At 43.6% G+C, this 15,479-nt stretch overlaps 1 protein-coding gene across 1 annotated transcript in view; it reads left to right on the top strand.

The window, feature by feature from the left end:
• The first annotated feature begins 6,948 nt into the window (after positions 1–6,948).
• The window catches only part of TM9SF2 (transmembrane 9 superfamily member 2), a 73,928-nt gene continuing 65,397 nt past the window's right edge, over positions 6,949–15,479 (top strand). The window contains exon 1 of the mRNA XM_010368516.1: positions 6,949–7,352. Coding sequence (XP_010366818.1) covers positions 7,182–7,352 — 171 coding nt within the window. The 5' untranslated portion in view covers positions 6,949–7,181. The remainder of the gene's footprint in view (positions 7,353–15,479) is intronic.

Below are 15,479 nucleotides of genomic sequence, written 5' to 3'. Positions count from 1 at the left end.
GCTTGAGCCACCGCGCCCGGCCTAGTATATTTTTTAAAGGCTCCCTCCAGCCTGCCATAAAACATGGCTGGATTTTCCTCCTTGCCTTGTGTAACCTCCCTTACTTTATCATAGTTTACTGCCTTAGTTATTCCCTTTCTCATTCCTCCAAGAAATTTATCCTGCTTGTTCATTCCCTTAGGAGTGTTATAGTCCCAATTAGGATCGATAGTGGGAACTGTGTCTGGGCCGGGGTGATTGCCCTGAGGGTTTTGGCAAATAATTCATTGCTTCCGGGTGGGTGGCCTCAAAGATTCATTCCTTTTCTGAGGGTGTGCAACAGGTTGCTAGAATGAATTGAACATCTCTCCATGAGAGATCAAAGGCTAAGATGAAAGGTTGGAACCCATCTGTAAATTTCCTAGGATTTTCAGAATAGCTTCCTAGCTTTTCCTTACACTGTACATATCAGTTATAGAGAAGGGGGCCTGCACTACGACTGGCCCCTTGGTTCCTGCTACTTCCCTAAGAGGTAGCAGGGCTGGAGAGAGAATTGAATATGGCGTTCCTCTTCGAATGTGACGGGGATTTAGTAGGGTGTTTGCTCCTGGGTTTTAGCCTCAGGAGCACTTGGCAAGGGGCTATGTGGGGGTGGTTGCTGTTCACCCTGAGAGACAGCTAGCCCTCGTAAAAGGGGGTGATATATAATATCTAGTTTTGCCTTAGCACTTTCCTTTGGGGGGTGGGTTCTGGGAGTTTCACTGATTGTTAAGTTTTTGATATTGGATCATAAAAGCCTGTACATATGGGACTTCTGACCATCTTCCTGGCCTCTTGTAAAGTAGGTCCAACTGCAGGATGGTGTCATAATTAAGGCTATCATGACTTTGGACATTGACTGCCCATTGTTGGGGGCTTGGAAGCTCATACTGGGGCCAAACAGTATTGAAAAAAAAAATTATACATCTTCCCTTTAGAGTGTCAGGGTCAAATTGATTCCAATGGTGCATGATGTAGCCAAGTGAGGAATCCGGTGGAATAGGTCTAGAATTGCCCACAGTGCAATGAGGTGGAATAGATTGAGAGTTGCCCACAGTGGTCTGGAAAAGAGAAGAGGACTTTGAAAAGTAGAGGGCCCATTAGGTGACCCAAACTTTACCCAGGGCATCCCCCTGAAAAAATTCTGAACCCAGACTGGAGTTCCCAGGGGCGTCGCTACTTTAGGGCCCTGATTTAGTCTGTCAGATGTCTCTGACCTTAAATGGGGGCTGGCACTGCTCTGGAATGGGTCCCTCCACCACTGAGGACCTACTATGAACTTTCCTTAAGGTTTTTCTATCTCACTTAAAGCAACCCTTTAACCCTTTAAATTTAGGCAATAAGTTCCCTTTCATGAATTTCCCCCCCCCATGCCCCACACAGACCACCTCCGACATGCCCAGACCCTCTGACTTGTATAACTTTTTTGCAATCTGTCCTTTAGCCAGATAAGTAGGGGAAGGGAAGAATTTAGCATAAGAAAAGAAGGTTTAAGTCGCCTGAAATGTGTGTGAGTTCGCCCAGGAACTTCTGCTGCCAACTGCGTCGTCACAGGTAAGGATCAGGGACTATAGCTGGAAGGGACAGAAAAGAATCCTTCCCTCTTCGAGGCAGGGCAGTCATCCCTGTTCACTCCTTGCCCTTCAGACAACACCAGAGAGTGGCCCCGGCCAGCTCCCCTCAATTGCCAAGGAGCTACTAGAAAACAGCTGCTGAAAGACTGGAAAAGAAAAAAAGGAAAATAACTCAGAAGGAGGAAAAAAGGAATAGGACTCGGAAAAACAGAAACAAGGAAAAGGACTCAGGTCCCTCACCCCAACCCGGCGGTGTTAGTCAGATGCTTCCACATGGAGGCCTTTCAGTTTCACCGGAGAGACGCCCTGGCCAGAAACTTGCAGTTGTCCACCTGCTTAGGCGCTGTCCACCGCGAGTTCCGAGTTGGAAAGGAAAAGAGAGAAAGATTCCCCTGTATGTAGCAGAGAGGAGAAGAAGAAAGGAGAAAAATAAATCCCAAACTTTAGGCTTCCCTCCTACCTGGCTCGCCAGACCAGTAGAGGGTCTTGACTGCAAGTTGTCCAGATTCTTGGTGTTTTGAACAAAGAATTGGACAAAACCCACAGCAAAGCAAGGAAAGCAGAGATTTATTGAAAGTGAAAGTACACTTCACAGTGTGGGAATGAGCCCAAGCAGCAGCTCAAGGACCCCAGATACAGAATCTTCTCAGGTCCAAATACCCGCCAGAGGTTTCCCATTGGCCATCCTACTTGGTGTTCGCCTCATGTAAATGAAGTGGTGGCCAGCAATCAGAGGCTAAAGTTACAAAGTTGCACTTCCATACAAATGAAGACTCGGCCCACAGTCAGTCTCAACTGGTTGCGGACAGCAAGTTGTCCAGGTTCTTGGCGTTTTGAACAAATAATTGTACAAAACGCCCAGTAAAGCCAGCAAAGAATGAAGGAAGGAAAGCAGAGATTTATTGAAAGTGAAAGTACACTCCACAGTGTGGGAGCAGGCCAGGCAGCAGCTCAAGGGCCCCAGATACAGAATCTTGCCAGGTCCAAATACCCCCTAGAGGTTTCCCATTGGCCACTTACTTGGTGCTCACCCCATGTAAATGAAGTGGTGGCCCTCAATCAGAGGCTAAAGAGAAGTTACAATGTTGCACTTCTATGCAAAGGAAGACTTGGCCCGCAATCAGTCTGATTGGTTGGGGATGGCAACCAATCAGAGGCTGAAGTGAAGTTACAAAGTTACACTCTATGCAAACATCTGATTAGTTGCAGAAAGCAATCAATCAGAGGTACTTTCAATTTTCCAGCTGCAGCACAGAAAATGTAGGGGTTTGCAAAGGGAGTGGCCTCTGGGCCTTTTGTTACTTAGGAGTGGAAAGTTAGGGTTTTCCTTTCCAAATGGCTCTAGGAAGTCAGTGAGAAACGACCTTAGGTTCCCTGCTTCCAGACCCTGTTCTTCTACCTCACTAGTAGAGTACATTGTGCACTTCCTGAAAATGGAAGCAGTTTTACTAATAATTTTAACTTGACAGAAAATTAGGGTGATCAGATAAAATACCCTATGTCGCATGGAATAGTTGGAATGTACTTAAATTATTTTTCATTGATTATCTGAAATTAAAATTTACCTGGGCATATTGTACTTTTATTTGCTATATCCGACAATCTTATACAGAAGTCATGGGAAACTCAGAAAAGGTTGTCCAAATTATTCTGGCAGAGAGGAGTAGAAGAAACAAATGCCATTTAGGCTGGGTGCAGTGGCTCACATCTGTAACCCCAGCACTTTGGGAAGCTGAAGCGGATCATGAGGCCAGGAGATCGAGACCATCCTAGCCAGTATGGTGAAACCCCATCTCTACTAAAAATACAAAAATTAGCTGGGCGTCGTGGTGCATGCCTGTAATCCCAGCTATTTGAGAGGTTGAGGCAGGAGAATCGCTTGGACCAGGGAGTCGGAGGTTGCAGTGAGCCAAGATGGCGCCACTGCACTCCGGCCTGGTGACAGAGCGAGATTCCGTCTCAAAAACAAGAAACAAAACAAAACAAAACAAATGCCATTAAAAAATGTAAACAAACAAACAACAAAACTGTGGGGCCGGGCGTGGTGGCTCACATCTGTAATCCCCGCACTGTGGGAGACTGAGGCAGGTGGATCACCTGAGGTCAGGAGTTTGAGAATAGCCTAGCCTGGCCAACATGGTGAAACCCCATTTCTACTAAAAATACAAAAAAAAAAAAAACAAAAAAAAACTGGGCATGGTGGCTGGCGCCTGTAATCCCAGCTACTTGGGAGGTTGAGGACGAGAATCGCTTGAACCTGGGAGGCAGAGGTTGCAGTGAGTTAAGATCGAGCCACTGTACTCCAGCCTAGGCAACAGAGAGGCTCTGTTGCAACCAAAAAAAAAAAAAAAAAAAAAAAAAAAATTGTGGTAAAATATACATAATAGGAAACTTACCGTCTAACCATTTTTAAGTGTACACTTCTGTGACATTAGCATATTTGCATTGTTGTGCAGTCATCACCATTCATCCTAACTTTTTCACCAACCCATACTGAAGCTCTATATCATTAAACAGTAAATCCCCATCCCTCCTTCCCTAGACTCTACAACCACTGCTCTACTTTCTGTCTCTACGAATATAACAGCACCATACTATTGGCGGTAAATCAGAGTTGGCAAATGCAATCTGAAGCAGAGGAGAGGAGAAAGTCATAACCCTCAAGTTTTACAGTCCCATTAAAAGTATTAGTACTTTGAGAAAAGGACCTTCACGATCATGGGGAGAATGAAGGAAACACTCCATTTCTTTCCAGTTTGCAACTGGAATTGCCACTCTAACTTTCATCTGTCGGCATGGCAACGCCCAGGACACCAACACCCACAACGCAGGTCCTCCATTTTGTGACCTGCGTGGAGGGCGGGGCAATCTCTCTCCGCCACGCCCCGGCGCCGGGTAGACACCGCCGCCAGGTAACCGAGGAACCCAGAGTGAGAGGTTGGCCAGGAGAGGCTGGATCCGGAAGTGAGGGGGCCCCTCCGCCCCGGGTCCGAGCCCCGCCCCTGGCCCCTCCCACCGGACCCTGGCCGACCTAGATGACGTGTCCGAATAGGAGTTGGCGAGGTGCGGCCGGCCGGCCCTGCGCGTGCGTGATACGCGCACCGATGGAGTCGGTAGCAAGAGTCTGGAGGTCTTTTTCATTGAGAAAGGCTCCGCTTCTCCGGGTTTTTGCTGATGCTGAGCCCGGGGGATTGAGGAAACATCGATCTTTGGAGTGGAAAAGGTTGCAGACTTTTAGACTCCCAAGTCGTTGTGGTCTCAGTCTCCAGAGTGGCTGCGTTACTGCAGGAAGTCACTCCCCTTTCTTAGGCGCATCCTTGGCTGTAAAAGGAGGTTAAATGCCTCTGGAAAACCTCAGGTTTATTTCAGCTTTGAAAGTCCGGTTCCAAATTTAGATCCAGCAGTCGTGTGGCCTGGCCGGTGATGGTCCTGGAGTACTTTCCCCGCGCCTGGGGTCTCTAGGCTCTGTGGATGTAGAGGTGTGGGATGTAGGGGCAGGCACTTACCCGTGGAACTTACATATAAATGGGGGACTGAGACAGCAAACAAACAAACGTGATCCTTCCTGATAGTGGTACATGTGGGATGCCGAGGTTTAAGCAGACGAGTGGTATTAAGAGATTTCAAGGTTTTTGCCAAGAGTGGAAGCTGAGAGGCTTCTGCAGTAAGAAGTCCAGGGCAACTAAGAATTTGGCTTGGACCAGGGTGGTAGCTGTGGGCATGGAAAGTACTGAAAGAATTTAGTCCATAGTTTAGCACCCCAACCAACAAGACTTGTTGAAGGACGGGAGGTAGGGAGTGAGGAAATGAGAAATTTAGGTTCTCCTCCAGGGTTGGGGCCTGAGAAGAGATGGGCAGCGATGCCGTTTCCTGGAAAACTGGGAGAGGATGTGTTTGGGATGAGGGCAGTGACATATAATGAAGGTCAAGTTTTAGGGGTGCTAGAAAAAGAATATAATGAGCAAAAATGTTAGTTTGTTTCCTCCTCTTTCCTATCTGGAGAAAATGTCTGCTTCCTTTTGTTGTATTGGAAATCTCCATGACTTCCAAATACAGAATATTTAATTTTTCCCTAGCCCTAAGTTCAGCGAATATGTTGATTTATTTGAGTGAGAGGACGTGAAAGGGAAGCCACCTAGGCACAGTTTTCTGTTCAGGCCCTACCGGATTAGTTTTTGTTATTTTTTTTTAAAAAAAAAAAAGGTGCCATTCTTTGGGCCAAGCCGTGTGCTCAGCGCTTCGCCTCCATTTTTCATTTAATCTTCACAACAACCTTAAGATGAACGTTCTTCTCTAATTCCCAGTTCTCTCTTGATTAACTTGGCTACCCCACTATATGGATCAATTTGCAGGGTCCTTTGTCCCTTTGAAAATCTGATGAAAGTTATAAACCTTCCCTGGGAAAAACGTACAAACACCTGCAATAACTTTAAATAGGAGTTCACCGGCCCTAAACTTTTCTGAGTTTACTATTTCACAAGCTTGCCTATTCTTGAATTCTGAGCTGGAGGTTGTGATTCTCTCTTATGTACTTTAAGATGATGCACTCTTCCGAAGTTTTCGATTGAACTCTAGTGGCCAACTGAATTGACTTTTTCAGATCACTAAAAAGTTTCTCCTTGAAAAATACTCAGAAGATGCAACACACACACACACACACACGTGTGCACATACACAAGCGGACACCATATAGCATCATCAGTGGGAAAAGTGACAGAATCTTGCTAAAGGGTGATCATACCATATTAATCCGATTCGCCAGAACTACTTTCTTCACTGAGCTCTCAGGTGTGCTCGGGTCTTCCTTTGAAGAAAATAAATGTCAACGCTACCCTCTATTCTACTCCCATTTTCCTCCCCACCCCATTTCCACTCTCCCTTAAAGAGATGTGTGCACACAATCACCGCCCAACGCAGGAATGCATCACTGCATCCAATGCTTGGAAACTGTCCGTGAAGATGCCTTTGAGTAGCTATCTATTTGAGGATTTGTGGCTAATTCCTCCCCATTTGTTTCCTTAGCCTGCTCCCAACCAGGTGTCTCCCGAACTTTTCCCCTCCGCCACCAACTCCGTCTCCATCAGCAGGTGCTTTCTGTCATAGGGACTGGCGTGCCGCGGACAGTGTGATAAAGAAACCGTATGATGGATATGAGAAATTCGTAAGACCCAGCAGCAAACGGGGAGCGGCTGGCGAGCGCTCCACGGCCCCCAAGCGTGGGAGCTCTGGATCGGAATTTGTAATTCGTAATTGGAACGTGAGCGCCGGAACAGCTCTCCTGGTAACCACCCCAGCTGGCGCGCGGAAAACCCGGAAAGTGGACTTGGCCCCCGCTCCCTCCCGGAAACAACTCCTGGTGCCTGCAACCGTTCTCACTGAGCATGTGCAGACGGCGATGCGCATGCTCTGTCGCGGTCCGGTTCGGTTTCTGTTGCGGGACCCAGGGTGTCTCCTAGCGCAACCGGAACTAGCTGTCCCGGGGCCGGCCTCTTTTATCTCCTGCGGCCTTGTAGTGGTCTCCGAGCCTCCCCACCCCTCCTTCCCTCTTCACCCCCTAGGCTTGATTGCCCTTTCCCCGAAACAGCTATCATGAGCGCGAGGCTGCCGGTGTTGTCTCCACCTCGGTGGCCGCGGCTGTTGCTGCTGTTGCTGCTCCTGCTGGGGGCGGCTCCTGGCCCGCGCCGGAGTGGCGCTTTCTACCTGCCTGGCCTGGCGCCCGTCAACTTCTGCGAAGAAGAAAAAAAGAGCGACGAGTGCAAGGTGGGTGAGGCCTGACGAGCCCCCTGATACACTGTCGGAAAGGGAAGTCGCCCCTATCCGGGGGAGCTGATCCTCGGGTGGGAATGAGGGAAGGGGGTGTAGCAGTGGGTGGGGTCGAGTTTCCCCAGAAGCTTTTGGGGTCGGCCGGGCTGTGGGTGGGGGGCTCTGGAACAGCCCTTGCAAGGGTAGATTCTGGAGGACTCAGTGGGCCTCACACTCTCCTTGCGTCTTGCGGGCCAAGTAGCACGAGCAGCTGTATTCAGTTTTCCTGGAACAGGGACCGTGTGGAGCGCCCTTGGAGTTGGGCTTCACGCCTCAGAGCTTTGGAGTTGGATGCATGCAGGTCCACGCGTGAGTGTTCGCTCACAGCCCTGTATCATGTACGCTAAGGAAGCGGGTGACCGACTCCCTGCATGTGAGCAACACTCAGCCTAGTTACAATTTCTATTAGCTTTTAACTTCATTGCTTCCTGTTGAATTGCATTTTCCTGGACCCTCCTGGTTGGTTAGGAGAGCTTGTTCTTTCTAGGACTTTGATATCTCGCATCACAATTGGAAGTTGGTTCCTTATTTGTGGAGTATAACACCCAGAACCGCACAAACTGCATTAATAAAGAGTTGCTGTAATGGTTGAGACACTTGATTTCTGACTTTTAAGTGTAAAAGATATTAATATACAAAAAAAGATACGAGATCTCACTATTTAGTTTCTCTTAGATGGTTTTAAACATTTAAAAGGGGCAAATGATGGAAGAATCTGGTATTTTCCTAGGGCAAGTCTTGAAAACTTTGATCTCTTACAACATTCACACCCAAGGTTTTCAGTTTAATTGCTAGTAAAAGAGGCGTAAGTAAAGTAACCTGCTTTTAGGTTATATGGTGTAGGGCTTTACAGTATTCATACACAACTATTTTGTTAAGTTTATTTAAAACTTAACATTTGGGGGATGAGGATCTCTTTGAAGCCTTTAATGATTTTAACAATTCAAATAATCGTTCAACAAACTTTTACAATCTATAAATAGGCTTATTTATTATGTTTGATTTTTTTTAAAGCTAGTGTTTATTTTATGACTGCTAGCTTTACTATAGCTGTGAATTTTGAGGTTATTTTAGGGCATTAGATAAGCTATTAAATTTTTCATAACATTTGGTAGTTTCTTTTTAGGTTGTCAGCTGTCCCGAATGACATGTTTATACATCTGTGCAAAACCTTGTATCTGAAAAAATATATAAGGATATTTAAGGTTTACCCAAGTCAGCAGTTAACGTTTCAGTACTTAAGTTTATACTTTGCAGTGCAAGAAACTTTTACTCCTTTTTGAGGATTCTGACTGAAAGACTTGTTGTGCTTCCAAGTGGAAGGGAGATCTAGACTTGCAAGTACACTGGTTTTTCCATTAAATATTTTGGTAACCAACCTTCAAAGCCTAGTATTTGGTCTTTAATTTTAACAGCAGTTGTATATTCTATTCCTAGTGCCTCAAAGATGAAAAATATATTTCCTGCCCTCTAGGAACCTCAAAGTAAGGGATATAAGTTTATGAAGAGATTAACAGATTATTGAAATCTGATATACAGGATGATGTCCAAAGTGTTCTAAAACACAAATGAGGAAACATCTGTGGACTAGAGTCTTTAGGGAAAGTTCTATAGAAGAAGTGACACGGCCAGGCGTGGTGGCTCAGGCCTGTAATTCCTTGGGAGGCCGAGGTGGGCGGATGACCTGAGGTCAGGAGTTTGAGACCAGCCTGGCCAATATGGTGAAACCCCATCTCTACTAAGAATACAAAAATTAGCTGGGCGTGGTGGCGGGCATCTGTAATCCCAGCTACTTGGGAGGCTGAGGCAGGGAGAATCGCTTGAACTCGGGAGGCAGAGGTTGCAGTAAGCTGAGATTGTGCCATTGCACTCCAGCCTGGGCGACAGAGCGAGACTTTGTCTCAAGAAAAAAAAAAAAGAGGAAGAAGTGACATTTGAGATGGACTTCGAAAATGAATAAATGAAACTTACAGGTGGTCTGCCAGTTAGATGATTGTTTTCTCAACAGGTCCTTTGGTAAGTGGCTAGGTTGTGTATTACAGTTGTTTTTTGGTTAATCTTGGGGGTCATTTTGGATTTTAAATTTTCATGGGTATAGGGATAAAACAGGCAGAGTAGATCATTTTTCTGAAATGTTTGGATTTTTATCTTTATCGCCAGCTACACTCACGTTTGGTCAATGGAAACAACTCTTAGCAGAGCAGGAGGGTGTACTTTCAGCATTTTTCCTACGATATGGCTGACTGGTGTAGAGAATTTGAAATAAACTTTAATGTTTCTTTTCTTTGCCTTTCAAAGAAGATGCTATAAATAACAGTAAACAGTTGAAATTTGTATTACTTCAATCAGGATATTAATAATTTATTCTCATCCATTTCGTATTTGTTAAGGACAGTCTTGTATACATTATTCAGAAAAGTGGAAGGAACTTCTTTTAAAAATTAGAAATGAGAGTCGTGAAGTGGAAACGATTCTTTCCAAAAGATGCTGTTAAGTTAGTGAATCTGAAGTTGGATAAATTTGGCAGGTCGTTGATACTATTACCAACGGTTTTTCCATCTGTAAAATAGGGATAATCATATTTGATTATGACATATTCCCCTTGAAAGGTATTTTGCATTTCTTAGAGGAAAAGTGCAATATTTGTCATTGTTGTGATAGTGTAGAGATGAAACAAATATATCTTCAACTTATATATAATTTAGGTAGTAGAGTGTTTTTATGTACTGTAAAGTTTCTCTCATGCATTTACCTCAGGATGTAAATTGACAGAGAATCAGAAGAACCCTGAGGATTTAGTAATTTTCTCTCTTTAAAAATTATCTTATGTTGAATTTACTAGCAGAGAAACAGGAGTCCAGTGAACATAAAATTCGATTTATGTTGCTGTAACTTCTGATTAATTATCTTAGCCTTCATAGATACTGTATGTTTTCATGGCCTCCTTTTTTTAACTTATTTTACATGCACATGCATTTGGATATTGAGGTGGTGCACCTTCTTACTGCTTTTTATAGCCTATACTATTTCATTTTGTTCCTGTACTATCTGTGGTTTGCCTAACCATTCTTACTTGTAGGGCATTTAGATTGGGCCCAGTTTTTCTCTATTATAAATAGCTCTGCTACAGTGTATTTAGCAGTAATTATTTGCATATCCCCAAATATAAAATTCTGGGCAAAGATAAGAAGTGTTTTAGTTCCGTGTAGTATTGCCAGATTTCTTTCAACAACGATAGGTTTGATTTACAGTGCCTTTAACTAAATAATACCTTGTTTTGCCACATTATTTTAATTTTTACTTATCAATTTCATATCAATTTGATGGTCCCTAAGACTTTTTCTTTTTTTTGAGGTGGAGTTTCGCTCTTATCACCCAGGCCGGAGTGCAGTGGCGCGATCTTGGCTCACTGCAACCTCCACCTCCTGAGTTCTAGCAATTCTCCTGCCTCAGCCCCCTGAGTAACTGGGATTACAGGCGCCTGCCACCCCCTATGCCTGGCTAGTTTTTGTATTTTTAGTGGAGACGGAGTTTCACCACATTGGCCATGCTAGTCTCGAACTCCAGAGCTCTCAGGTAATTCGTCTACCTCAGCCTCCCAAAGTGCTGGGATTACAGGCATGAGCCACCACGCCCAGCCTGTACACTTTTTAAATGCTTTGCTTTCATTGCTATTGAAGTTTCTGTGTCTTTTAATGTTTTTCTTTTATTTGCCTTATTTTGTTAGGTTTTGAAACCATAGTAATAAAAGATTGAGCTATGGTATTCCTTTCCTGTAGAATTCGCTTTACTTTCTTCACATCAAGGGACACTGTATGACTGAAATAAGTAGAATAAAGGCCTGATTATAAGTGAATAGATCTTCCAGGGTAAAATATGCAGTTCTAATTTAGTTTGTAAAAGTTTTGGCTATTTCAGTTAGCTTTGTGCTTTTTAGCTTTAGATCAAATCTTAGTGTGCCCAGTGGCATTCTGATGGCTAAGAGGTGGAGATAGTGAGCAGTTCATCTTTGCTGCTTTTAACTTTCAAGTAATTATTGGATTGTCAACCAGAATTCAGACCTAACAACTAAAAATAGTATTCTCCAAAACTTTAATTCTGCCACTTTTTTACTGTTTGATGGATAGATTATGTTCTCAGATGAAAGATTAAGATTTTTTTCCTTTGCTGTAAGGAAAAATGACCAATCATACCCCCTAGTGGTTAAAAACAATGTTTAAATGAATTAGTTTAACAACTTTTTAATAAAAAAGAAAATAATCATACTTTCCTTTCTTGGTAGTTATTTTTAGAAGCATTTTATAAGTTGTGTTTGTATTCTGGGAGCAGTCGTATATAAATATTGGAATGAGTCAAATTTAAGGAAGTAGTCCGAATGTTGATCTGAACAGACACAGAATAAATATGTATGTACCTGTTTTAATTTTACCATAGAAGTAGTTTGAAGATTTTGAAGTATTTAAAGAAAAAATAATAATTAGTATGTGTATTTATTGGTATAGTGATAAATATTTATCGATATTTAGTTTCACGTTCTCATAGTTTTCTCTGGAATAAGAGCATTGATTCTTAGCTTCCGGAAACTCATTAGTGTTTGGGTGTTGCTGTTTCAAATCTGAAATCTGGCACTGGAAGGACTTACTTTGACTATGGTAAATACACATTCCAACAATTGTTTCTTCTTCCTCTGAAAAGGTATGTGAAACTGAGAAAGTTTGCCTTTCAGAAATTAAATTTTTAAGTAAAATTATTTTAAGACTGTGATTGTTTGTTATAGTCAATCTGAGAGTTAGAATGAAGAAAACAACAGAAGTCTATGAACAAAATTGTCTCTTTCTGCCTTTGGCCCCTCACCAAGGTGGGTGTAAACTTGAACTTCCAAAGGTGTAAACTGGAACATCTGAAACAAATCAGACATACGTTCCACACCTCACACCCCCAACACAAACACACAGACACACATCACTACAGAGATTGGTCTGTGCACTGTCAACCTTAGAGCCCAGCTGCCCAAACCCTTACTTCCCTATTCTCTCCTGTAGTTTTCTGTCACCATGGTGTCTCAGTAAGTTTTGTAGTTAATTGTAGCTGCTTTACATGTGTCCAACAGTTTCATTCTGTTTTCATTAAAATTAACTATAAAAGGCTTTGGAGGAAATTTGTGAATTTTTTATTTTTTTGCTCCTCTTCTCACTTTTCAAACCTGTTTACTACGTTTTGTGTGTTTTGTATATGCCTTAGCTAAACTTTATAACATCCCTATGATATTTAGATGAGGAAACAGAAGCTCAGTAAGATTTAGTAGCTGTCTCTAGTATACAAAGCTAGTAAGTAGTAAAGCCAGGATGCAAACAAACCCAAGACTGAGTCCAAAGCCTAGGCTCTTGGCCACAGCCTTCTACTCTGAGCACTCTTCTTCTTTGCCTCTCCCCTGGGGATCCCTGACCCCTTATCACCCTGGACTTTGACAGTTCCAGAAAACACTCTATATCTACTACATGTAATTTTCATTTTATTTTATTTTTTAGAAACAGAGTCTTGCTCTGTTGCCCAGGCTAGACTGCAGTGGTGCAGTCATAGTTCATTGCAGCCTTGACGTGTCTATGTAATTTTTAAGTAGTCAGGTTTTGTATTTACTTCTTTTGTTGATACAGTCTAAAATTGAAATTTTATTTTTCAGGGCTTTGGGGAAATAACCCAGGTAATTATCTAGGAGATCAATTTCTGGGCATTGCTGGTTGGATAACTCAGAGCTCATAAACAAGCATTTGTGAGTCCCAGCATTGCTCTTGAGACTTTTATTGTGTCTGAGTTAAGACTTCCCTTCTTCAGGAATGCGCCACTGTGGACTTCTCTAATGTTAAGGAGTTGAAGCTTCCATAGATTTCCTTTTTTATGGCCTCCATATCTCAAATCCTTTTGTGACTTGTCATTTGCCATGATCCTTGTACAGTCACATTTCTTCACTGAGATTTCTTTCTCCCTTGAAAATCCAATTGTAGGTGTGGGGTGGGACAGATGTGATGATAGCAGAATAAGGTGGAATAAAAGCAGAAACAAAGGAACCAGGAAATGGGAAAAAGTATAGTCCTCTGGAGTGGTACCTTGTTAAAACAAAAAAAATAGACTCTAGTTGTGACCACAGCTGGGATCAGGTATGGAATCGGCAGATTAGGACTAGAAATAAAATTGTACCTTTGGGAGAGAAATTTAAAAAGGAAAACTATAGAATTCTAAATAAAACCACTTCCATAAAAAATTTCTTAGTGCAGGATTGTAATCAATCTTGCTTTCTCTAAGTGACTTAGGATTCTGCAACTTCCTTAAAATGTTTCATGTTGTCAAAACTTTGCATGCTTGAAATAACCTAGGTGGGGACAGTTTGAAAGTGTGAATGTGAAGCAAGTAACCCTTGAAGCTCTTTCTAGTCCCATCAGTGATAATCTAGAGTTGTCTGTCTCTATTTAAGGCAAATTCCTGGGAGGAGATGGACTTAACTGTTTGGGATGGTGAATAAAGATGCTTAGAGTGGAAAATGACCTTAAATAAATCAGATATTGCCCTCATATAGCTCATGCTATTTTCACGATAAGGAAACAAAGTCAGCCAGGTGCAGTGCTTCTCACCTGTAATCCCAATGCTTTGGGAGGCCATAGTGGGCAGATTGCTTGAGCCTAGGAGTTCAAGACCAACCTGGGCATGATGACACCCAATCTCAACTGAAAATACAAAAATTAGCCAGGCATGGTGGCATGAATCTGTAGTCCCAGCAACTTGGGAGGCTGAGGTGGGAGAATGTAGGGACCAGCCCCACAGGGTTGGTGGGTTTTTCTCCCCGTGTGTGGAGATGAGAGATTGTAGAAATTAAGACAAAAGACAAAAAGATAAAAAACAGCTGGGCCTGGGGGACCACTACTACCAAGACACAGAGACCAGTAGTGGCCCCGAATTCCTGGCTGTGCTGGAAACAAGGCAAAAGGGGCAGGGTAAGGAGTGTGAGTCATCTCCAATGATTGACAAGGTCACGTGAGTCACATGTCCACCGGACAGGGGGCCCTTCCCTGTTTGGCAGCTGAGGCGGAGAGACAGAGAGAGAGAGAGGACACAGCCTATGCCATTATTTCTTCATATCAGGTTTTTAGTACTTTCACTAATTTTGCTACTGCTATCTAGAAGGCAGAGCCAGGTGTACAGTATGGAACATGAAAGCAGACTAGGAGTGTGACCTCTGAAGCACAGCATCACAGGGAGACAGGCCTCTGGATAACTGTGGGCGGGGCTGTCTGATGTCAGGCCTTCCACAAGAGGTGGAGGAGTAGCGTCTTCTCTAAACTCCCCAGGGGAAAGGGGGACTCCCTTTTCCAGTCTGCTAAGTAGTGGGTGTTTTTCCTTGGCACTGACGCTACCGCTAGACCACAGTCTGCTTGGTAACTGCGTCTTCCCAGACACTGGTGTTACCGCTAGACCAAGGAGCCCTCTGGTGGCCCTGCCTGGGCATAACAGAAGGCTCTCACTCTTGTCTTGTCACTTTTCACTATGTCCCTTCAGCTCCTGTCTCTGTATGGCCTGGCTTTTCCTAGGTTATGATTGTAGAGCGAGGATTATTGTAATATTGGAGTAAAGAGTAATTGCTGCAAACTAATGATTAATGATATTCATATATAATCATATGTATGATCTATATCTAGTAGAACTCTTGTTATTTTATATATTTTATTATACTGAAACAGCTCATGCCCTCAGTCTTTTTTTGCCTGGGCACCTGGGTGGCTTGCTGCCCACAGGAGGATTACATGAACCCAGGAGGTCTAGGGAGCTGCAGTGAGCCATGATTGTGCCACTGCACTCCAGCTTGTGTGACAGAGCGAGACACTGTTTAAAAAGGCAATCCAACAAAACACACACACACACCACACAGAGATTCAGTAGCTGAGACTGGGTAATTTATAAAGAAAAGAGGTTTAATTGGCCCACAGTTCTGCAGGCTGTACAAGCATGGCACGGACATCCCTCGGCTTCTAAGGGGAGCCTCAGGAAGTTTTTACTCATGGCAGAAGGTGAAGCAGGAGCAGGCATGTCACATGG

Source organism: Rhinopithecus roxellana, chromosome 18, assembly GCF_007565055.1.
Source record: "Rhinopithecus roxellana isolate Shanxi Qingling chromosome 18, ASM756505v1, whole genome shotgun sequence".
Taxonomy (NCBI): domain Eukaryota; kingdom Metazoa; phylum Chordata; class Mammalia; order Primates; family Cercopithecidae; genus Rhinopithecus; species Rhinopithecus roxellana.
The sequence above is the reverse complement of the archived record's forward strand: the minus strand, read 5'-3'. Positions and strand labels throughout refer to the sequence as shown.